General features: G+C 48.4%; 1 protein-coding gene across 2 annotated transcripts in view; it reads right to left on the bottom strand.

The window, feature by feature from the left end:
* The window catches only part of TAOK2 (TAO kinase 2), a 39,635-nt gene extending 16,216 nt beyond the window's left edge, over nt 1–23,419 (bottom strand). The window contains exons 1-17 of one of the 2 annotated variants that reach the window (XM_082195560.1): nt 23,339–23,419; nt 21,297–22,436; nt 11,447–11,619; nt 10,826–10,897; nt 10,539–10,640; nt 9,900–9,945; nt 9,707–9,803; nt 8,037–8,150; nt 7,446–7,537; nt 7,186–7,279; nt 6,943–7,024; nt 6,217–6,384; nt 5,917–6,129; nt 4,657–4,785; nt 3,310–3,546; nt 1,892–2,020; nt 212–415 (exon numbers count right to left, since the gene is read on the bottom strand). In XM_082195560.1, the coding sequence (XP_082051686.1) occupies nt 212–415; nt 1,892–2,020; nt 3,310–3,546; nt 4,657–4,785; nt 5,917–6,129; nt 6,217–6,384; nt 6,943–7,024; nt 7,186–7,279; nt 7,446–7,537; nt 8,037–8,150; nt 9,707–9,803; nt 9,900–9,945; nt 10,539–10,640; nt 10,826–10,897; nt 11,447–11,578 (1,911 nt within the window). In that variant the 5' untranslated portion in view covers nt 11,579–11,619; nt 21,297–22,436; nt 23,339–23,419. Of the gene's footprint in view, nt 1–211; nt 416–1,891; nt 2,021–3,309; nt 3,547–4,656; nt 4,786–5,916; nt 6,130–6,216; nt 6,385–6,942; nt 7,025–7,185; nt 7,280–7,445; nt 7,538–8,036; nt 8,151–9,706; nt 9,804–9,899; nt 9,946–10,538; nt 10,641–10,825; nt 10,898–11,446; nt 11,620–21,296; nt 22,437–23,338 lie in introns of those variants that run through there. The other variant, XM_082195561.1, reaches the window with a different exon arrangement.
* Nucleotides 23,420–24,682: the final 1,263 nt, after the last annotated feature.

The following is a 24,682-nucleotide window of genomic DNA, read 5'->3' as shown; positions in this document are numbered from 1 at the left end:
CACAAATATGATTAGCTCCTGTTCTTGTGCTGCTCCACATCCTGCTGCATCGTACTTGCTGGCTCCCTGGGGCAGATACCCAGACACCCCCTGGCAAGGTCTGTCCTTCTGGGACAGTAGTGGTGACACCTCCTCACCAAAACAACCCCTCATGAAGCCCTGGCCCTCCCGTGAAACCATCCCTTCCCCACAGCCAACGCCAGGCTCTCACCTCTCGCAACAGGTCCTGGTCCAAGTTGTGGCGGGCCAGCAGCATCTTGCGCTTGTACTGGCGGCACTGCAGCTCAAAGTACTGCCGCTGGCGGCGCAGAAGGTTGGCCTCTTCCTCTGCTTGGTAGTGCTGCATGTTCTCCTTCTGCCTCAGCAGCCACTCCTGCTTCTCCCGCTTGGGTGTGCTCTGATTCTCCTGCAGCTCCTGAGAGAGGAAAACAAAAAGTCATGAGAAATGGGACACAATGAAGGATGATAGTATCTCCTCCTACACAGCATGGGCGGAGAAGAGGATCTGGCAGGCGGAAAGGAGCTTGGGCTCTCCCACCGTGGGCCACCTTGATGGGTCCACCCACCTGTCAATCACCTGATGTCACCATGGTGACCTAGCTACAAAGAAAGCGGGGTGCATTCTAAGCGTGCTCCTGTTTCTTTCCTGAACTCTTTGGCAGCCCAGGCTGGGATTCAAGCCATCAGTGCAGAAGATCTACGTTCCTCAAGCTGGGCTGCAAAGGAAGATCCCTTCAGCCAATCCCAGCACGGGTTGCAGTCAGTGCTGGTCAACTGATTGGTCCTGGTTGCAACCCTCTGTTTGGGCAAGGATCAGCTGCGCTTGGTGGCTCCTGACCAGGAACTCCAGAGCACAACTGATGGATGTTCAAATCAGTGTTGGTTGGTGCCAATTGCAATGCTCACTTCTGGCAAGGATGGGCCAAATTTGGAATTACTGGATGTGAGCCAAGGAACAACCAGAAGAGCATTTTAGGGCTCTTGGTTGTATCTTTGCAGCCACATCTTTACCTGCCCAATACCTGACATCAAATGTGGGCCAGGTGGCTGTGGTTTAGGAAGAATGGCATTATGGGCCAGCTAAGGCCTCCAGCCAGGCTTGATGTAGCCCACAGGCCAGAGGTTCCCCACTACTGCCCTACACCCGGGCATAAAACTGGGTAAAGAACATCTGAGTGCAGCTGGCTGGAGAGTGAGGGTGCAGACCAGCTGCAGAGTCCCAAAGGAACTTCCACAGAATACACTTGTTGCTAAACTTTCTCTAACTGCTCCTTCATTTGAGCGGATCATTCATTCCTCTTGTTCTCACTGAATGAGGAGTGCAGGCACTGCCGGAAGTCCAGCCTCTGCCAAACATTTCCCATGGTGGGCTTCTGCCCACCAAAGAGAGAGAAGAGCCGCTCATTCAGTCTCAAGGAAACAGCTCTAGAGCACTAGCTCACTCTTCACAAGCAGGAAGTCGGCCATGGCTTGCAGGGAACTACGAGAATTTTCAGCATTGAGGCAACTCTTGAATATTCCCTGCCGCAGGGCGGGGTATGTGATGCCCCTGACGTTTTAAAATTTATATTTTATATGCATCCCCCCTAAAGACTGTACGATTGACTCCTGAATAAGCTCCTTCAAGGACTCTAATTTCAGGTCACTGAATTATCAGGCGGTAGTACCACAGACTGAACCAGAACTTAGCAGTGTCAGATTCAGAGGCCGCACATCCCTCACCCATCCATCACAGGATTCCCAGTTACAGATGGAATCGGAAGACAGCACAAGGGGGGAAAACACAGAGGCCGGGATGAGAGACCAGGAACTTTCCAAAAGGAGGCTGCCAAGCTAGTGTGACCCCTCCCCCTCCCCCCCTGCCTGCTTTGCTCCTCTTAAAAGCAGGTACCTCTTTAAGTTGCTCCTTGCGTAGCTTATACTGCCGCTTCTGCGACTCCAGCAAGTTGCCCAACTCCTTTTTCTGCTGGCCCAAGATATGTTGCTGAAACTTCTTCTCCTCAGCCAGGGCTGCCTTTGCCTGTACAGGGGATGGGTGAGAGAGAAAGAAAGGAAATTCACCCACAAAGGAAGAATGAAGACAGTTTGGCCACGCTCATGGCTGCGTGTGTAGTAGCGTAACTCCATGCAAGCACAGGAAAGTATTTTAAGTGTGGGAGAAAGAAAAGGGAATTGCCAGTTTGGGGATGTGGGCAAACTGGCAGAACGTCCAAAGCCAGAGTGGGAAACTGAGTTGGAGTCTCAAAGAGCCTGCCTATGTCTAGCAGAAATAGGCAAATTTGCACTGTTAGCATGGTTTTCAACTCACCATTTTTAATGTGTTTGGGTAGAGGGAGGGGAGCAGGGCATTCAGGCCTGGCTATTGTCAAAGCTGGATGTCCTCTAATACCAACACAGGAGCTTAAGAAGCTGCCTTGGACTGAGTCAAGACCATTGGTCCATCTACCTCAGTATTGTCTACACTGGCTCTCTGGGATTTCAGGAAGGGGTCTCGACCAAGGATTGAACCTGGGACCTTCTGATCTATGGCCCTTCCCCATAAGCAAAAGTATCTGCTTTTAAGAGGAAAACCGATCCCCGCAGCAGCAGCAGCACACTGAAATGATCCCAAAGCACTGAACTACCAGGTCACAGCTAATGTGGCCAGAAGGGAAGGGAGACACAGCTATAACAGGAGCCAAAGAAGAGACCCTCTCAGCAACAAGCCTGGACCACCCCAAGTAATCTGGTCAGAATGAAAGGGAAACCAAAAAGGAGGAGCTTCACTCTTTTTATTGTGGATGGTTTTTAACGCACCCCTCCAGCACACGCAGGACCAGTGTCAAGAGGCCAGGCATTTGCGGAGGGTCTAGGCACCGTTCCAGGGGGTCCGCTGACAAGAACCCCCTGCGCCTGCTCTTCCCTACTGCCTCTCAGCCTGGCCCAGGCAACGGGGCAGCTGTAGGCAAAGGAGGATCCACAAATGACACTGCCTACTTGCTCTCCATGGCTCACTGCCTGGCAGTCAAGCGAGTGGCAGCAAAGATGAAGAGGAGGAGCAACAGCAGCAGTTGGTGATGATGGTGGCAAGGAGCAAGGCTCACTGCTGCAAGAACACCCCACCTGTCCTGGGCAATGGCTCCCCAAAACCCAGAGCCAGTGCTGAGTATGTGGTTATTCAACAGCCTGAGGAACTCCACTTTCCTACGGGAGCTCCTCCACTAGGGAGGCCACAAGCTCTCTGCCTTCCTCCTGCCGCTTGGAGCCATCGCACCTGTCTCCAACAGAATCTCCCTGGCTCTGGCAAGGCGACCCCACACTAGCGCTCACCTCCTTCTCAAATATAGCTTGGTGCTTCTTGGCCAGTTTCTCAGCCTCAGCAGAGAAGTTGCTGCGATGGGCCTCCAGCTCCTTGTCGAGCCGCAGCTGGTGCTCGTCCAGCTCCGCCCGGAGCTTGTTCTCCAGAGCCAGCAGCTGCTTCTGGTGCTGGCGCCGCATCCGCTTGTAGCCGCTCATCTGGTCCCGCAGCGCTGAGTCTTGCTCGTGCTCCTGGATCTGGCGAGTCACCTGGGGAAGGGCGGCAGGAGGTAAAAGTTAGGCAAGCCTGACTCTCGCAGGCCCCACTGCTTGTGTGCTTACTCCTGAATTAGAGCTGCGTCCTGTTAAGGGGGAAGCTCAGCACCACCCTTTCCTGGGCCATCCTCAACACCCTGCCTACAAGAGCCTGTCATCTGAGAACTAGACCTGCCACATCTTGTCAATTAATCCATTTTTATCAACCACCAACCATTAAATCTGGAACTTTTAAATTATTATAGGTACTGATAAAGTTGCAGGTAGCAGACACTACCCTATTTTTACTTTATCACATTGACACCCCTCTTTCTTCCATGAGACTCCAAGGTTTGGCACACAGCTGCACCCCACTCCCTCTCTGAGACTTCCCCCTTCTAAGACGGTGCCTGCTGCACCATGTGCATCATAATCAAAAATGGTGTGGCTCTCTGGAGCTACTTTTTTGTTCATATATTAGATTTATTAATCAATTAAGGAATCAATCCATTGCTTATGTTTCGGCAGCCCAACACAGAAACAGAGCTTCCTTTTATTTCTTTCCAACAGAACATTCCTAGCCTCCCTTGGTTACAAAGTGTGTTGGGGAAATGCCCAAAAGGCAAGAGTATTGAACGTGGGACTTCTAGGTCTCCATGGTTCTCCCTCTGCTCCTTTCCTACAATAGGAAGCTGTACCTAAGAACAACAATAGATGTTAATAGTCTATGACAAATCTTTCCCCCCGGAATCCTTTTCTAAATGGGTCACTTTGGGGCCAATTTCCCTCCATCCTGGCACCCTCTGGGGCTGCTGGGAGTTGTAGCATGAAACATGTGGAAGGTGCCAGGTTGTGGGGGCTGCATCCTGAGTCCTTAATACTTCTGCAGGACATGAATTCTCATTTTTTATACAGCTAGCAAGAATCCCATCTCATCTTAAGAAATGAGGATTCAGGAGGAAGCAGAACCTACTACTTGGAAGAAGTTGTGTAAACCCTGCAGTTTCTGCAGCCTCCGCATAAAAACAAGGTGCTGGGCCATGAACAATGAAGAGACTGAACTTGGTTTGGTGGAGGGGGGGGGGAATAATGCTTTGTCCAAACATGACTTCACCTTCCACTCACCAGAGAAGCTGTACGGATGGTCGCAAAGTGGTCTCGGTTGCGGCAGTAGGCACGGCGCCGGGCAGCTGATGATGAGCTCTGGGGCTCCATCTCAGGCTGGTACGGGTCATCGTACAGGTTGTCGTGGCCCTGAGAAGCACCAAAACAGGCCTGTGAGAAATGCAGAACCTACACGGTTCTAACACCTTCTCTGCCCACCTCTCTTTATGCTGGATGACCTGGGTCAACAGAAAGCGCCACAGCTGGGTGAGGCTGGGTGGGACACAATTTAATTCCCCCATCCAGTGAGGAGGGAAGTGGCTCCATTGGGCTTAAATTTGCCTTGGTGAGGCAGAAATGAATGTTTTATTCTTCCATGGAAATTTTTCTGTCCTACAGGTTTACTACTAACAATGAATGGATGCCAATTGCAAATACAACTGTTAGGCAAGCAAGCGTGGCAATTTCAAGGCACTGTGCACAGTAGACACAAATAAAATAAGCATGTGGAAACAGATCACTCTCTAGGGCAGGGGTTGACAACAAGGTGTCCTCTAGATGTTCTAGGACTACAACTCCCATCAGCCTCAGCCAGCATGTCTAATGGTCAGGGTTCATGGGAGTTGGTCCAACGACATGTGGAGGGCATCAGAACATTTTCTAATGATGCAAACTGAACACTGTCCAATGGAATATGAGCCTATGCAAATTAGCTTAATTCGTACAGGAAAAATTCCCCCAAATCCCAGGTTGTCAGGTATGTCCTTTACAACCATTGGTTTCTGGGCAGAGTGGGGAAGGTGGGATAAATCTATGCTTAAGATGAGGTTAGCTGTGAAGCAATGGGCCTAATAGGCATTCAGAGCTAAGGATGCTTTAGCTGCAGATCCAAACTCTTTGGTCTCTACTGCCTTGCTCCCCACCACCATTCCTATCATATTGTGCGAATCCAACCCACGTTCAGAGGTGGGCCACTCCCACAATTCACCCACCCGGGCAGGACCAACCTGCGATTCCCGCAACTTTACCACCTCCTACCGCCACCCACCAGCATGGGAGAGCTCGAGGAAGGCCAGGGCAACTGGCGCTTCCCACCCAACCAGAGCTACTCCCTAAATTTTGCCCTTCACTACGGCAGCAACTCAGTGTGCCTGCTTCCGTGCTTCTTTGGGCTCTGATCATGGAAAGGCACAAGTGACTTTGTTCCCCAAGCCCACTCAATTCTGCTCCCTGCTGTTATCATTCAGACCCTCCCACTCCCAAAGCACATGTATCCTGTACCGGAAGGCGATGGATGACGGAGCTGTTGGAGGTGACTGTGTGCTCGCCTTCCTGCATCATGGCAATCTCAGCCCCATCGTCGTCATCGGAGGCATCTGCCAGGCTGTTGACGCTGCTGCTTTGGCTGCTAGCGCTGATGGACATGCTGGGCACCGAATGGCTACTCTCCATGCTGTTGATGGTGCCTGTACGGTGGAGAAACTGCTCCACCTCCTAGAGCAACGTAGAGAGGGTAAGAGGTTGGGGAGGAAGCTGGAGCAGGGAAGAAGCTGCCTTGGGGAACCAGGTAGAACCACTAACCTCCTCCTCTTCTGGTGCCTCTGCATTTGGGCCATTCTGTGCCTCCTGGAAAAGGATCTTCTTCATCTTGCGGTACTGCAGGTTGTCCAGCTCCCGCACAGCATCCTTGGTTCGCTGGATCAGGTCCATGATAACTGTCTGGGGACGTTCCCTCAAGAGGAAGCGATGCTGGGGAAGAATGACCACGAGGTTGGTTGAAAATGGTACTCCAGAGCAAGTTTTTCACAAATCCACTTTAACTGGATCAATTTTGTTCCACTAACGGACTCAAACTAATGTACACAGTGCACTCTCAGCTTGTCTGGGAGGTAAATCAAAGTGATGAGGAACCGCAAATACTTTGACCAAAACATTTAAACATTATTTTTCACAGGTGGAGCATCTTTTTAACAATGAAAAACAATGGGGAAGATTTGTATAGTTGTATCTTGGGGAACAATGTTGAAGGGAGTTACTTAGGAAGGTTGATCCCACGTGACAACTCTCCACCTACACCCCCCACCCCATGTTACCTAGCTAATTTCACGCCTTGGCAGTCCCCGGCATCTGTTTTCCTCTCAATGAAATTTCTAAGAGAAAAACAGCTTTCTTCTTCTGCCCTCAGCCTCACTTTCACTGTCCCACAGACAGGGCTGTGTTGTGACCAAAGTTTCAGAGACATAAGTGGACTACGGCTAGAGGAGACAGAAGGCCCCTATTCAGGGGTGCAGCTGAGCTGAGCAGTACCTTGAGCAGCACATCAGAGGTTGGGCGGTCCTGCGGGATCTTCTGCAGGCACGAATCCACAAAGTTCCGGAAATATTCAGACCTGAAAGAGGTAAAGAAAGAGCAATCCAGGAGGCCTGCCTTCTTTCCAACTCCAACCTCAGCTTCTGTCACTGGTCCCAGCTCTAAACCCATCAATCCCGATTTCCAAGGTCCTAGAATGCCCTTAATTTTCATAAAGACATGAATTGGGGGAATTCTTACCAGTGACTGGACTGGAGCAGCGGAGAATCATTCTGGGCGATGTGGTATAAGGCACTCATAGCATTCATGTTAAAGAGGGGTGGTTTGCGCTCCGCTGGGGATACAGGGACACTGATGTTAACAGCGGCATTTCACTTTCCCCCAAGACATTTCCCCTCCTGCCTCCCCCACCTTAAGAACTCTGGCAGCTCCAAGCTTGCTAGGGCAAGGAGGTCCTTGGAGCACACCACCTTCTCTATTCCTAAGAGCGCATCCCATACCAAGTTCGATGCACGTGATGCCAAGTGACCAGACATCCACCTTGCCGTCGTACTGCCCCTCGTCCATGGCTAGAATCACCTCGGGAGCCATCCTGGGAAGAGAACAGTGCACAGTGGCCTGAGATCATGATTCACAGCTTGTTAAGAATCTATAGCTGGGGTGGTAGCGAATGTAGCGTCCCCAAATGTCATGGGGCTACAACTCCCATTGGCACCAGCCAGCCAGCTCAACGGTCAGGGATGATGGGAGCTGGAGAGCAACAACATCTACAGAGCCACCCCGATATACGGCATTTTATCTGCAAAAAAGGGCAACCCTCTAATTCCATGCAGTACCACTTTGCTTTTCTACTTCTCAACATCTCTAACTCTTCCCAGCAGAAAATCCAGGCCCTATCAAATCCAATAAATTCTCTTTGCTTTTTAAGGAACCAAGTTCGCGCACATCGAACCTCACTCCCAATTTGCCCTGCCATGTTTTCACGCAAACACTATTCTCCTAATGAAGGGCGAGGCCTACAATTGCTTCTTGCCACAGATCTTCCCGCTTGTCTCCCGGGTCACACAAACATCCAGTTCTTGCTCTCTTACCAGTATGGGGTGCCAACAAAGGAGTTAGCGGGAGCAATGATGGAGGCCGAGCCAAAGTCCCCCAGTTTCACTTGTCCTGGCTCAGTCAGCAGGATATTCCCAGCCTTCACATCTCTGGAAAAGGCAAAGCTTAGTGGTTAAGAACTGAACGTGGGAGTAGAGATAACCATGGACTGGAAGGTGGGCAGAGAGGGAAAACAAGTGTGAGAAGCGGGAGGGAAAGCAGGAGGATGGAATCGTGGCAGGAGATGTGTGCACTGAAAACTGCATGCGGGGGGGGAGGGGGGCTAGAGGGAGATGCTTAGGGTGAACTGTTTAGCCTTATTCAAGTGGCCAACTTCTTGAACAATTATTACCAGATCACACATAGTTCTAAGTCACAGAGGGGGCCTACGTGTAAACAGAAGGCTTTCTGCTTCAGTCCTAAAGCAGAACCAGAGGGGTTTTGTGGTTAGAGTATTGGATCAGGACCAGGGAGAACAGGTGTAAAATCCTCATTCAGGCATACCACTCGCTAGGTGACTTTGGACCAGTCACTGTCTCTCAGCCTAACCTACCTTCACAGGGTTCTTAGGAGGATAACATGGAGAGAGGGAGAACCAACTACGCCACCTTGAGTGCCTTGGAGGAAAAGTGGGATGTAAATGCAATAAATAAATGCGTGCAAGGATGAGGCACTGGAGATGTGGAAAAGGGCCTGATGGCATGCATGGTCCCACTCTCCCAACACATGCCAACGTATTCATGTGGACCCTGACGTGCTAGAACCCAATAAACAACGGCTTGCAAATTATACTGTGGGGGCTTTGTCATCCTGTCTGTGGATCATGCAAAGGGCATGAGCAACTAAATATACAAGTTAGGATAGAGATAGAGAAACTCGAGCCACAGAGACCTGGCTTGCAAACAGCAGGAAGCCTTCGACTGTTTAGCCAAAGTGTGGTGTCCAAATCCACACCAGCAGACTAACGATGGCTTGTTTTCTGGCAACAAACCATGATGTGAAACCATGGCTAATTATGGTTTGGTGTTATCTCCTTGCTCAACCATGGGTTGTCTAGTGAGCATTGAGGGTGGAGTGGTCAAACTATGGAGGCAGGAGGTAAGAACAGCTGGAAAACAAAGCAAGTTTCAGAGAAAGAAACTCTTGGCTTATTTGCTTGCCTGAAAGATAACCCATGGTTTGTTGAATAAATCTTAGTTAAAACAAAGCATGGCTTACCATTATATATGAACACAGCCAGACTGTCTGACCTTGCAGTTTTAAACCAAAATCTGCCATTTGCCACAATTTCTCTAGATGTAAAGTGGGAGGAAGTATACAGATTTTATGGTGCAGCAGCTTCAAGGCCATATTGTGCCCTTACAATGCAGGAGGTTTCAAGCAGTTTCTCTGAAGTTTGCATTCAGCTCATACATAAAGTTTATTTTTTGTCTCTGTGCTGAAAACCCCACAGGAATCGCTTGCATGAATCAAATGCAAATATGCCTTGATGTGGCAGTTAAAAGTAGCAAATAATTCAATTTAAAATCAGAAGGGTCCGTCCATAAGGACTGCACCCTCATGGTAAGATAGGGACATGGCCATTCTGCCATCCAGGCTCCTGTGGACTATGCCTAAAAACAGCATGGGAAGATGTGGGCACACAGGGCAGGACTGCTCATCTCACCTGTGGATCATGTTGTGCGAATGCAGGTATGCAAGCCCCTGCAGGGCACCGTGTGTTATGGCTGCAATCTCTACTTCCTGCAGCGGTTTCTTGTGCACTAGGAAACATGGGAGGGAGGAGAGAGCATCACATATAAGTGTAGGAAAAAGGGATACAGAATATCTACCCATCTCACGTGGTCTTGGGTACTCACCTTCCAGCAAGTCCGAGGCAGAGCCCAGGCAGTACTCCATCACCAGCTGATGGGGTGAGAAGGCAGGGAAGGAAGTTAGCACAGGGCAGAACATTCCTCTGAACCCCACCTGCCAACCAGTCCCCCAAACCATTACATACCTGGGACTTCCGATTCACTTAAGAACATAGGAAGAGCCCCTGCTAAATCAGACCAAAGGTCCATTTAGTCCAGCATCCTGTTCCCCACAGCAGCCAACAAGATGCCTTCAGGAAACCCATAAGCAGGTCAGAAGGCAACTGCCCTCCCATCCTGTTGCCCTCCTGTCAACTGGTATTCCATTTAGCTATCATGGTTAACAACCATAGATAGTCTTATCCTCCATGCATTTGCCTAGCCCTGCCCCCCCTCTTTCTAAAGCCATCTTAAAGCAGCAGCCACAACCACATCATGTGGCCGTCACTTCCATGAATGAATTTTGCTTTGTGAAAATCTCTCTCTCTCTTTTGTAAGATCCATACTTGCTCTTTAACCTAAGCAAGAAACCCAACCACCACTCAGACCCCTCCTGCACCCATCTAAAACCTCCGTCGTTCAAAGATCAGAAAATCTTCCTGGAGCCCAAAAGGTTAATGTGAGCAGCTTCCCCTTTCATCTTACCCATGCTGTATGTTCCCGTAAATAGCAGCCCTTGTATTCAATGGTGTTCGGGTGCCGCAGCTTTTGCAGAAACTTCACCTCTTTGATAATATCCTGCCATTTCTGGAAGATACACAAAGGAAGCCTGAGCATGGAGAAGCCTGAATTCCAGATAAAGGAGAATGGGACGGAGCCCAACGGATCCAGGGCACTCTCAGTTGGTCTAGAGACCAAGGGAACTTAATCACCAAGGTCTGCTGGCAGGCCAGCTGCGACTAGTGTTGTCAGAAGAGGGGTGAAGCACAAACCTCGTTAGACTGCTTCCCACTGTAGGACATTTTCTTGATGGCCACCACTTCATTGTTACGTATGTCTCGGGCCTGTGGAAGGAACAGAGTGTCAGGAAACTGTTGGGGTGGGGGAGCAATGGCCAGATTCAGAGGCAGTTGATTCAGAGGGCTGAGCAGAGGCTGGCTTCTCTGCCTGGAAAAAGTAATGCAGATCAAGAGGGTACAAGTAATGCAGATCAAGAGGGCATTCTCACACCCAGAGATGTCCACTGGTCAGAGGCATGTTGGGAGTAACAGGAACCCATTTCATAAAAACAAGAAAGGAAGCCTGGATGAATCTGACCAAGAGTCAGTTCATTCCGGATCCTGTTTCCCACAGTGGCCAACTAGCCCATAAGGGGTGTGGGGAGAGGCAACAGCCCTCTCTAGTTGTTGTTCCCCAGCAGCTGAAATTCAGGAGCATACTGTTTCCAAACCTGGGGCATACATGCAGAGGTTATAACTAGTAATCTTCTCCACAGGGAGGGCAAAGTGGTGTGATGCTAATGAGTAAGGAGCTGGAGGGCATGCTTTAAGTGAGCCTAGAGGGGTGTGTTCAATTCCAGCAATATCGCCCCGCCCCACTCCTTCAACACTCACAAAGTAGACTGCTCCGAAGCTGCCATGACCAATCTCCCGCAGGTCAACAAAGAGCTTTTCGGGGTCATCCTTGAAGAACAGTTCAGCCACCTCAGGGTCCTTCAAGCTGCCAGCCCGGGCATTAGACGGCATGGCGGCCGTGGAGGAGGCTGGGCTTCACCTTTGCCCTTCTCCTAAGGTGGGGAAACAGAGGTTAGCAAGCTCACTGAGGGTAAGACATGGTCTGATAGGACACACAAGGAGGCTACCTTCCTGAAGCTAAACATATCTAGGCCTGATCAGTGAGGGGACTGGACCGGGGGAGGGGCATTTAAGGACCTTATGTAGGTTGCCTTGAGTTCCTTAGTGGAAGAAAGGCAGGTTATAAAAATATATCAGACTCCCTACAAAAGGCCCATTCTTTTGCTAAATCAGTCAGGATGGGGAATCTTCCACAGCTGCATCCAATCTAGTCACTGCTCATACAGGACATCCTTCAAAAAAGAATCCAGGAGTCGCAAGTTCCCACCCACAAAAATAAGAGAAGTGGTGTAGAATGGTAATCAAGGAGAAGAATTTGGAAGGGGGGGGGGGCACCAATGCCAGCAATCAGAGAAGATATAGTGGTTTCTCTTCTTCGTGTTGTGCTCCTGCTGCACTAGCAGCAGCATTCAATTGGGAACTGAAAATGTACTGAATTGGGGAACTGCATGCACCCAAAACTTTGCTTATCACTAAGTTTTCCAACTTTTCTGCTCTAACCACAACAATATACCCGGGCAAGCAAATTTCTTTTAGAAAAAAAATTACGGGCTCCAATTCTTCCTAAGAAAACTCAGGAGTATCTCCCTGAGATACAATACGCTCTGACTCAGAGCACACTTGTCCCTGCTGCTTTCCCAACTAAAATAACCTCCATGACTTGCTCCTTCTATGACAGGATGAAGGTTCTTGCGGGGTTTTCCCTCTTCAGTGTGGAAGGACTGAACATGCTTCAGCTCCATGGTCTTGCATGCGCAGTGCCACCTTCCCCTTGCAGTGGACAAAGGCCTGCATGTACAGCAGCCTCATTCTCACATAGAATTGCCTCAGTTTAATAAACTTCTTTCTTGCTTTAGTTTCCCTTCTGCTCTTGTTGAAAGTCAAGTTAGGGAGGAGGAAGAAATTAACAAGATCTTCTTTAAAGACTACTTCTTTGATGGCAACTACTCCCAAGGATGTATAAACAAAACCAAAAAGAAATAATCAAGTCCAACCCTTCCAAGGTTGCTTTTGTGATTTAGCTATCTTGTGCTGCTTTCCTTAACAATTTTTTCTAGAGCAGGGATGGATGGGGAACACGTGGACCTCCAGAGATTGTTGGCACCCAAACCCCTATCAGAATAAGCCAATGGTTAGAAATAATGAAAGTTAAATAGTCCACCACCATCTTGAAGGCCACAGGCTCCCCATTCCTTTTCTTGGGTAAACTGAGGTCAGTCAGTTGTGAGGGGCTGAAGGGAATTATGGGGACATGTAGCAAATGAGACTTTTGAGAGGCTTGCCTGAGATTTTACTGGGCTTGGTACAGGAGAAGTGGACTAGGTAATTTATTTATTTCTAAAATTTTATACCTGCCCTTCTCCAACCGGTTCCAGGGTGGGTTACAGTATTATAATATATGGTTATAAAAACAGTTACGACCACTGCAATGATAACAACATAGTAAATCCTCTCTGAACGGAACAGAACAGTATAAATCCAACAAAAGTTCAGTCCCCCAAAAACAAAGACCAGGGCAAAGAGGTGTGTCTTTTACATAAAGTGAAAGCTGTCCAATGAAGATGTTGCACACAATTCTGTGAGGAGGGAGTCTCACCATTTAGAGGCTGCCACAAAGAAAGGCCTCTCCTGGGCCACTCTTCCCCACAATTCTGAGGATGAAGATACCAAGGGAGCCCCCTCAGTCGATTGTAACACCCAACAACTTTGGAAGGGGTGGAGGCAGTCTTTCAGATATTTGGGGCCTGAGCTTTTTAAGGCTCACTAATGTGATCACCCTGAACTGGGCCCAGAGACCAATAACCCTGTACCCAGGAAGCATGGACAGTACAGAAGTTGATTAATCCTTATTAGTCCTCAAAGAGGTGCTCAGAGCTGTTCACCACCTGGAAAATATCACCTCCATCATACAATTTTATGTTAAAAGCTAACCATCCACATATGAAACAGTTGCATGTCACTATGTTGAAATGTTTTACCTGCAACACACTGCCCCAATTGGTACATCTATGGAGTTTATTTTAATCAAGGTCTTTAAGATTAAAAGATGCAGGTCGCATAGAAGTAAAAAAAGGGGGGGAAAGAGCAGAAATACATTTCAGATTGTAAGCCTGCAGGCAGGGGCTGTCTTGCAAGCTCTTGTATGCAAGCCACTCCAGGAGACTTTTAGGTTGAAGAGTGGGGTACAAGTGCTCTAAATCAATCAATAAATTCTATGGCAAGATGACCCATACTTCTTGATGTGGCATTATAGTGTACAAGAGGCTGAAGCTTCTGAAAGAGACTAATCCAGGCAGCCTAGACTAGCTCTGAACCCTACATCAAACAACTCAAATTTCCAGACGTACGAACCTAAATTCCCCGGGAGAGATCCTTCAGCAGGAGAATGTGTTTGCTGCTTGCAGTAGCTGCAACATATGACCCTACACTAAATGGGAAGAGAGGTGGACAGCCATGCTGCCTCCCACCCTGGCCCAAGGAAGACACTCCCAACATGGGTACCCTGCTTCCCAGAGGGGGGACCTCACTATTTTGGAGTCTATGCTTAATGCAGGTATAAGCCACTATTCTGACCTTATTGCTAATCACACCCTGGCAGGCTGGGCACTCTTCATCTTTGCTCAACACAAAAGGCAAGAAAGAGGTCTGTAAAAGTTGGCGCCAGCTACTCCCCCCACTCCCGGATACCACCTCTGCAGGCTGCAAAACTCCACAGAGATCATTTGCAGGCCTCCATCAGCTGAATGAACCAGCAGGGTATTCATATGGGCTAAAACATCTTGTATGTCTGGAATGTGGATCCATTCCTAGTCCTTGAAATTAGTCAGCTGGATGTAACCCCCTGGAGTCTTTGCCTATGGGAATGGGTCAGGCCAGGCTGGCTAGATGAACATTAGAAAAACAAGACCCATGGCCTTTGCCTTTTGAGGGGGCACCGACATGCATCTAAACTCTGTTTGCCAAAACAAGTTTCTTGGGGTACCTCTTCACCTTCTGGGATGGGCAGAGCTCATTGAACCAATTCCCCTCCTCCACCCAATGAACAGAAAAACAAGGAAATCAAGAGCCTGCAGGCAGGCCATGTCAGCGAGAGGAAATCCTTGCATTGTTCAGTTGCTTCCCAGGGAACAATCCAAAGCAAAAAGGCAAATCACAAGGCCAGCCTGGCAGCAGTAATGCGGGTGGGAAGGCATCCTTCTGCTGTACCTCACTTCACTAAGCAGCGCACAGAATTTAACCTCTCAAGTTTGGTTTTGAGGTTCCAGGCTAAAGTCAATGGAACAGGGTTATACAATGAATTCAGAGAAGTCACCTAGGGCTACTCCTTACACAGAAAGAAATGCCCCCTGCAGCATAAGCTGTATCGTCTGCAAAAAGGATCTGCAAAAGTAGATCAGGCTCTCACCCAACATGGGACAGAAGACCTGCTTTCAGGTCATCATCCGCAGGTCTGGATGTCACATTTGACCCAAGATGTGCAGACTAAAAGTGGAACCAGTTTATAGGCCTGTGACTCTTAAGAGTCATGCAAGATTTTGCTGCTTCTGCTGAAGCTTTGGGAGGCTGCAATTAGACACAGAAAGCAGCAGTTACCATTCGCCAGCATACTTCTATGCCACTTTTCCAGAAGTTCTCATGGCACTTACATGAATGCACAAGACACTTCCAATAAACACAAAAAGAATATATAATCTTTAATAATCTATTGTAATATAACTATTTAAAATGACCTGTGCTAGAGGGTCAAGAGCACTCCTGAAGGCATGGCTTAAGGCTTTCTTCTCAACTGCAGAGTGTAACACAGGGGTAGGGAACCTCAGGCCTCTCAGGCCTCTCTATCTGGCCCTCAGAACTTTCCCCAGGCAACAGCACTCACTGGCCCTGCTTGACTGCCTGTGTGTTTCTGCCCAGCTAGAAGGTGTCTTTGAACTCTGATAATGCCTCTTGCTTGCCCAGATGGCAGAAAGAGAAAGGGCAGTGTGAGTTTTTCGTAGAAACTAACCTACTGTTCAAAGGTTGCTCTGCCCACTTTTGCCTCTGTCCCTGTGCACCACCAGCATGTGACCCTCAGAAGGCTGCCTAGAAGGGAAAGCAGCCATTGGGCTAAAAAAGGTTCCTCATCCCTGCTGTACCGGATAAGCACATTTGGAAAGGAGTTAACCACCCAGGACAAACAATACACCCTGCTTTTTCTATAGCATGTGCTTTGGCTCACTTGCTCAATCCAGCTACAGGGAGTTATGAAAATTAGTCAGGAAGCTCTGACACAGGACCTGCTGCCACTTTCAACAATCTGCTTGCAGAACACGCTACCCAGAATGACATTTGCCAAGGGTGGGTGGACGGACATGTTGTAAAAAATTAAGTGTCTATCCAAAGGCTGGGAAATGGACCCTTGACCTTAATGGCTTTCCAGCTACTACAATTTAGAGAACTGCAGATACTGATCCTGAATTCTTCTGTTCATTTTCACAAACTGTGGATGTAACTTGAGGATCTCCTGAAGAAAATGCACCTCATATGCCTGGATGGAAAGAGGGGTACCAGATTTCTGACAGGAAGTAGCGACAAGCTTATTTATTTAGCTGGGGATGCCAACATGCTAAGTAGGTTGACAATGATGGGCTCAACTGTGCAGGAAAAAAGAACAAAAATGCATTACCTAGTATACCAATGTCCACCCCAAGTGATTGCCACTGTACCCCATCTACTAATAAGGGTTTTGCCTCAAAAGCTGCTGGGATTGTTATGTGTGCTTGGAAGGCCAAAATTGGTGAGGTTGCCTCTACTCTATTTTACCACCTGAAATATATCTAGCATTGAGCTGTTTACACTGCATTCTTTAAGATACAGAGATTAAATAAAACAGAAGAAATAAAAGAACAGCCTGATTATTCTGGGTTTAATCAGTGAAACAATATACAGTGAAAGCTGGTTAGGGGAAAGTCTTAAGAGAAGTGGTCATGAGGCCTCAGGCCTAACTTGGCAATTAAAGCTAGGTAACTTATGACAGCAGACACTTGGCAACAGTGAAATGTAAAATCCTAAGGCAGACTTTCCACAAACATAAAGTCATTAAATCTCAGGTGAAAACAGATACACTAGGAGACAGTAGCATTAGGCTGCTGAAGTCCCATTAAAAAGTGAAGAACATATAAACTCCATCAGGTTCTCCCTAATGCAAAACATCGTCAGTGGTGGGGATATGGAGCAAGGAAGAGCCATCTGAACCTAGAGAGGAAGGGGGCAGAATTATCCAATACCCATAGGTGGGCTTTAAGTATTTGAAAGGGGGTTAGTGCCACAGTTGTGGCATATGTGGATCTTTCCACACACCCAAAATCAAGAGGCCTAAAGATCACCTGCCTGCAACACTGGAAGCCACAATGTCTGGACTGCTCCCAATCTCCAAATGTTAGCCACTGTCCTTTGTGGTAGTGGCAGAGAAGCAAGTTGCGGGTTTTCTTTCTTTCTTCACTGGCCCAGTAAATGCTTTTAGACAGCACCTTGTGCCAAATACCACCAATGGGCAATGAAATACTATCACAGAATGAAAGAAAGGACAAACTCTGGTCCAGTTTGTTGAACTTACTCAAGGGAGGCTGCTGCACCTCCACAAAGGGCTTCTGATCCCTTCTCCTTACTTAAGCCTCCGAAATATTCACACGTGGCCCATTTGAATACCCTCTTGATAGATACCTAGGAAACACATTAAAGCTCCAGCCACAAAACTGCAAAAGAGCTGCCCTTCACCTGTTGCTGCCCTCTTCATATTTGCTGGCTTTGCACTGCAACTACAAGGATTATAAAATGCTTATTAAAAATTATGGCAGCAATTTCTATATTTAATAGATGTATATCCTGTCTTCTTTCCATCATGGAACTGAAGTCCCCAGGCACTCTTGCCATCCAGGAACTAACCAGGCCCAGACCTGCTTAGCTTCAGCAAAGCTACAGCATCCTGGGACCACAGAAGCACATCTCTGTTCTGTTATGTTTCCTAGTCCTTCCTTCCCAGGCAGCACAATCCTTTGAATGTTTACTCAGAAGCAACTCCTACAGTGCTCAATGGGGTTCATCTCAAATAAGTATACAGGGCTACAAATCATACAGTGCCATCCTACACGCCTACTTAGACCTAAGCCCTTCTGAATTCAATGGGGCTTACTCCAGGTAAATGGACTCCAGCCTTAAAGTCTCTTTCCTAAATATTCTGAAATACCCTGTCCTGGCCTCTTTCCTTTCAGAGGTTCTAGGATGCTTTCATTCCAGGGGTTCTTCTCCCCCGCACTACCAATTCCTTCTGTGCTGGAAGAATACAGGGCCTACTGAGTAACCTGTGGGTAACTCAGAAGCAAGCCCTAGGGGTTGTATTCTACCACAACAGCACGACAGAAAATAATGCTTCGAGAACACAATGCAGTCATTTCCAGAGATTTTGCTGCAACCATTAGAAAACTATTTTAAGAAAGAATTGGAAGGAGTTCAGTTACCTTAACAAATGCCCTTCGCCGGCCGGAAGAAAAAATTGCATTTGTCCAGACTAGTGAGGTGATTTAGTTTTGCATACCCTGTCACATATGTTAAGCCCATGGAAAGACCCGTCGTCATGAGATGTACATAAGACAGACTCTCACCAAACCAGATTCAACTGAAAACTAAAGGCAGAAAACAAGACTGGTGTTGGATGTTATGGAAAGCACTTCCACTTTTCGCAAGTCCTCCATAGTGTCTAAAGGGGAACTTTTGTATGTGTCGAGGGGGTGGGGTGTGCGTGTGTGAAAGAGAGAAGTTCTAATCGTATCTCAAGCTTCTACATGTGTCCTTTCATTCATTCATTCCTCTGCTTGCCAGCTCTTCTTAACAACATATTCTCTGACAAAGGACAAGATCAAAGTTAGAAGCTTTGGGCTGTTAAATTTATCTGACCAAAGAGTGTTACCAATTATTATTTTATGTCACATCGTGGTGAGATGTGCAAAAAGAGGCAGCCTCTTAACACAGAATCAGCAGCCACAAATATAGAAACAACTCCACCTCCGCTAAGTGGCGCCTGGGCAAGAGGGGTAGGGTGCTTTTATTCTTGGTCTGGGTTGGCCTGTTTGCCGTCCTTTGGCTCAAAGCAACACTTTTGTTACACCATCATAATCATCTTTTTTTAAAAAAAACATCTGAATATTCCAGGATAAAACTTCTCTCATGATGACATGTCCAGCTGAAAGGAGGCTCATGAGTCTGTTTTAGATTACTGGAAGAAAGAAGTGTATTATAATCAAGAACATAGGTGGGGAAAATCCAGCAAAGGAAAAATCCTAAATGGTCATTGAGAAGTCATGCTCTTTGAAGCAACAGGGGCAGAACCAGGGTTTTAAATGGACATGTGTATTAGGGGAATGGGGCTGCAATTCTAACCTCACTTACATGGGAATAAGCCCCATTGAACTCAACAGGACATGTTTCCAACTTGTCAAAGAACTGTGCTGTAAGTCAGAGAAACTGGAAAAAGTGTTGGTTCTTTTCCTTTCTTTTGGGCTCTTGATATAATTGAAATGACTGAATCAGCATATGTGGACAGATTAGTAACTTTGGGACATTCATTTGCAAGGCTGTACCCAACTAAACAGACTAAAATAAGAGTGTTACTGGTCACAAGAGAGAATCAGCTGGGTTAAAAGTCTGAGGAGCTCCTGTCAACAAAAGAAAAGCAATTTATCCCATTATCTCGGTGGCCAAGCACTTCAGAAAGAACCTTCATAAAAATATCACAGGAAAAGCTTTGTCAAAAAGCAACCAAGTAGATACTGGGCCCCATCTTGCATGATAAAACTACTGCCTATTAGGACAGCGGATGGAGGAGCCCCAAAAGCAACATAGCTCTCAAGGACTCTTACTCATCCTTGATAGAAGAATGCCACACAAAACCTTTCCTGAAACCTTCTGGAATGATATTCAAGCTACGATGAAAATTGTTGGATGCACACCACAAGAAACACCCCTTATTCTCAGACTCATTTTAAATTCCTACCTTAAATTGGTATGTCCCAGAGAAATGTGCAATCCCTTGAGGTGGTAATATTCCCAACTCCCATTTTTTGGACCCAGGTCAAGCAGCAATACAATCCATGAAAGTGGAGGTCTTGAAACTTCTGTGCTTTGTGTTAATGGGCTTGATAAACATGCCATCATTCATTAATTGATCTTCTGAGACGTGGCATGTACAGAAATCTAGACTGCTGAAGACCTCTTCTTTAAAAGTACTAGCCCCCAAGTTTCTAGAGAGGTATCTGAAAACAATCCTGGTCCACAGGGTGGGCGGGGGTGGGGGGAAAGAAACAGACAACTGCCATTGCTCAAGGAATACAGTACAGTACTGGTTTTCTCATACCCCACTGCTTATAGATACTGCCTCTTAACAGCACCTTCACACCACCAAGTACTAAATAAGGCTCAATTTATCTAAAACTCTGAATTAAATGTGAAACTCCTGCATATTAACAGAATTGAATTTTTTGTACAGTGTTATATTGAATGCTGAATTTTATTTTCCTCTCTGTGGAATATGGGTTTCTTTGACATTAAATCCTTTTCTGGTTGCTCCTCAGAATACAAAAAGAGCAGGCCCAGTGGGAACTGGTCCATGTAGCTTAAAAGGATGTCAAATTGAACACCATCCAGCATTTAGGACAAGCCATTCATCCTCCTTCCTTCCAAGTGGTCATGTTAAACCTCATTACTCTGCAGTATCTGTGTGAAGCACCCCTGCATCCAAATACAGTTCCACCATGTCTTCCTCCTAACCCATTATAAACACACCTACAAAACTTTTGGTAGCATGCTACGTTAAAATCCAACCCCAGACCACAAGCCAAGGGCAATCATCCCATTTCCCCAAAATTCACTCCTGGTTGCATGCTCAATATTTACAACAAAGTTTCAGCCTGAATGATGATTCCTAGGGAAGCCAACAGTAGTCCATCATGTTAACCTACCTTGATAACACCTACATCCCCAACCTTGTCATCAAATATTTAAGAGCATAAAAACAGGCCTCTAGGTTTCCTTAAAAGCTGAACAAGACCTAATGGAGAGGAACAGGACTAGGAGCCAGGGGCTTTTAGTTGCAAAGTCAAGAAATGAGTCTAGCAGTCATAGTGAGATGCAATTGATAGGTTGCAAAGGAGGTTTTTGGGAGGGATGGGGGTGGTGGTGTCAGCTTTTATTCTCAATAAAAAGACGACAAGGATTTGAGGTGGCAGAATGGAAACCCAGGATCCATGTTCTGGTGAACAGAACTCCTGGTTTCTCCAGAAGAGGGCCCAGATGTGGCAGGGGAAAGCTGCAAGTTGCTACTCCTTCATTAAGCCTTTAGAAGAAGAAAATGAGTTGGGGTGGGGTGGGAGGGCGTGTGCTTCTCAACACAGGAGGCATGATTGTTGGGGGAAGGCGGGGGAAGCAGACAGAAAGAAAATCGGATTTCCACAAAATTGGTGCATACAACCTCTTTGTTCTGCAAACGTTCACCTTCTGTTATCTTCCCAGCCTCCCCACCACCACCACCACAACATACATCCCTTCACCTCTCCCCTGTATCAGTACGTTCAGGTCTCACCTGTAAGTCTCGGCAGCTGCCTTGATACTGTTCCCCTTGCGGCTCCAGCTCCAGGATATTGGGGGTGGGGAGTACACCCCCGACCTCCTCCTCCTCTTCCCCAACTCCTCCAATCAAGGAAGAGGGTTTAGAGGGAACTGTCACTGGCTCCCCTGGACGAGGGAGGCCTCTGCGTAGGAAACATAGGGCACCTAGAGTATCTCCCTCTCTCCGGCTTGGCTAGGGAAGAAAGGATCCGCAGAAGCGAAGACGTGCAGGGGGCTCTACTTAAAGGGGAAGGATGGGGGCATCCCTTTGAAAAGGTGAATGAGGAGTCTCCCAGCAGACCCAATTCTACGGAGACTCTTCAGGGCGGTGGGTGGGGGGGAGGGAGGAGAAGAGAGAATATCCCAAATTAGAGGAGGGGAAATCTCTATCAGACAAGAGGCCCTACCGACAGACGACTCTTTGGGAAGCCTATTAAGAGAAAGAAGACGCGGGTTAAGTGGGACGTCGCAGCCCCTGTCATATATTTCAGGTGGGGTGAGCTATAAAGGACCCACAGGTAATGGATGCGGAGGGGACTCAGGCTTGCACCTCCGAAGCGGAACGCGCCGCCGCCCTCACGGGGAAACTGGGGTGGGGGGTCAGGAGGGGCCGGGGCGGGGTGGGCGGACGGGGGCGGGCTGGTCCTCCAGGAGCCCCAGAAATCCTCCAACGTCCAGGGAGCCCTGCGGGGCGGGGGGCTGGGGGAAGGGAGGGGCTACCTCTCTACGGCAGAGGGTGGGGTCGGTGATGTGGAGTACTGTGGGGATGGGGGGCCTGGCGCTATCCGGCCCCCCCTCCCCTCTCTCGCCTCCTCGGGCTCCTCTGCCTTCTCACTCACTCACTCACTCCAGTTGTCCCCAAATCCAAGATGGCGCCCAAGGCAGGAGCCAGACCGGAACCAAGGCAGAGAGAAGCCCGGGCGCATGCGCATAAGCGGCGGCGCGCGGCGGAGGAGAGGGCGCACGCGCAGTGAGCCGTGGGAGGGAGCCGGGAGAAAGCCGCATGCGCCGCGGACTGGACACGCGCCGAACGCCTTTCCGAAGCCAAGGAACGGCCGCATGCGTAGAGCGGAGCGGAGACGTAGCGTACGACTTGCGCCTTGGTAAGGGCGTTCTGGAGAGAGAGAGAGAAAGTTAACCGAGCATGAGCTGTGAGGGAACAAGGTGTTGCTGAATGAGACAAAGCGCATGTGCACTAATAAAAGGGAGCGAGCGAGCCGAGTCGCTCGCGAGGGCCCTGCGTTCATTGGGTTGCTGCGGCGTTGATGGGCGGGACCGTGGCTTCCCTTGACAATACGAAAAGAGTGCGGGCGGATGTCTGGAACCGGGCCTGGGGCAAGGAAGCCGCGCCGGGCTTGGAGGAGGCGGGGCTTCGGGAAGGGCGAGGGCAAACAAGGAGGTCGGCGTCCTGGTTGGCTGAGAGGGGAAAGAGCTGTTCAATGAAAGGAGTCAGATTGGGACGGCACATGCCCTCTAGCCAGTTTTGATTGGGACATACGGTGGAGGCGAAATGTGATTGGTAGGTTGGCGTTGTTGGGGGCGGAGCTTCCAGCGCTCAGCTGTTACTGGGGCAGGATTCCGAAAAAACGGGCGCGCGCGCGCGCATAGAAAACGGGCGAAGGGACGACAGCTGTTGAAGGGGAGGGGGAGGAATAAAGGACACTGTGAGCGACCGTTAAACTTTAAAGCGTCACTGAACGAGCGCGCGGGCCCTCGCCCGAACCCCTCTGGAGGAGGGCGGGGTCAGGATCCCCTCACTCGACGGAATGTTCAGGTGCCGCGCGGTCTTCCTAATGTGACCTTTCCCTCGCCTTATATGGGAACAGCAGCACCTTGGCACCTGCGCAATTGGGACCAAGGCGAGCTATAACCGCCCTTTCTCAAGGGGGCGGCGGCGGCGGAATAAACCGCACGCCCTTTTGGCCGTAAATTTTAAACCCTCAAAACCAAGCAAAAATGAAAAGGCGGCAAAATAGAAACACTCCCAGAAATCTTCACAAAACCGAAAGGCTCTACCTGCTCTCGAACAACCCCCTCCCCACAGTGTCACGTGATTTGGGCTCGCTTGTTGACTCCGCGGATGCTAATGCAGCACAGCCTGTACATTGTTAAGCCCAGTGACGTCTCGGACACTGATTGGCTGGGCTGGTGCATTGGCTGGGACAGTTCAGAGCAGATCGTGGTCCACCTTCTGTGAGGAAAAGGGGGTTGGTTGGTTGGTTGGTTGGTTGGTTGATATTCATTAAAACATCGCAGGGTAATGGTTGAAGATTGTGATGGCCCTGAGAGGAGGTAGAGAAGCTAATGGACAGGGAGCCCCAAGGCAAGGAAGCTGAATGAAGGGGCAGAGTGGAGAAAGTGGCTTCTTTTTCAACACTTTTTTTTTTAAAAAAATAAGATTTTAATGTATTGTTACAAAAGCCCTGTGCCTGCCCTCTCTCCACCCAGCAGCGGCCAGAGCATTTGGTGCCAAAGGCGCGCACACAGGGTCTGTGTCCCTTTGGAGAACAGAAAACACGGTGGAGACTGTACTTTCAGAAATAGGGTTTATTTGCCTATTTACACCTTTCAGTCTGCATGAGGGGAGTCCAGATCTTACAGCATGGTCCACAGCAGTGCAAGAGACCCTTTCGTCTCCCTCTCCAAGATGGATCTCAGCCTTACCTCCTCCTCCTCCCCCCCCCGGGGTGGACCCCCCTCCAAATAAGTTTTATAACACCATGTATTTGTTTTTTGATTAAAAAATTGTAAGTCACTTTGCGTTCCCATGGCAAAAAAGTAACTAGTCAATTTAATAAATAAGAAAAAGGAGGAGGAGAAGGAACTGCAGGTAGGGTAAGAAAGAGGGAATTGAGACATGAAAGGGCAACAAGGATAAATTACATCTCAAAAGGAATTTCAAAGCATTTAAGATGAGTAGAATTTTATGTGGCAGGTGGAAGGAGAAATAGGAAGAGTGATCTAGAACAGTGGTTTCCAAACTTCACATCCGTGGTCCACTTGAAAACTGCTTAGCATCTTGGTGGACCACTTAATGGTTTTTCTGCCTGTTTAGCAACTGTAATACACTGTGCATTACAATTTTATAGAATTCAAACTGTAATACAATTTAATGCAATGGATATGTCATCTCTTGTCTTCAGTAGCCACAGATCATGTCATGGATCACCTGAATGAAGTGTGTGTGTGTGCGTCCCGTGAAGTGCAGTTTGGGAACCCCTGATCTAGAAACATGGTAGAGAAAGGAAGGGGAACAAAGTAGGCAGTGGCCTGGGGAAGCAATGGGTGGTAGGGTCATGGAGTTGGAAAAGGAGGGTTAGAGACAGGAGGGTCTGGGTACTTTACACAGGGAGGGAAGGG

Source organism: Podarcis vaucheri, assembly GCF_965113315.1.
Source record: "Podarcis vaucheri genome assembly, chromosome: 13".
Classification (NCBI taxonomy): Eukaryota; Metazoa; Chordata; class Lepidosauria; order Squamata; family Lacertidae; genus Podarcis; species Podarcis vaucheri.
Note: the sequence above shows the minus strand (reverse complement) of the source record. Positions and strands in the feature narration are given on the sequence as shown.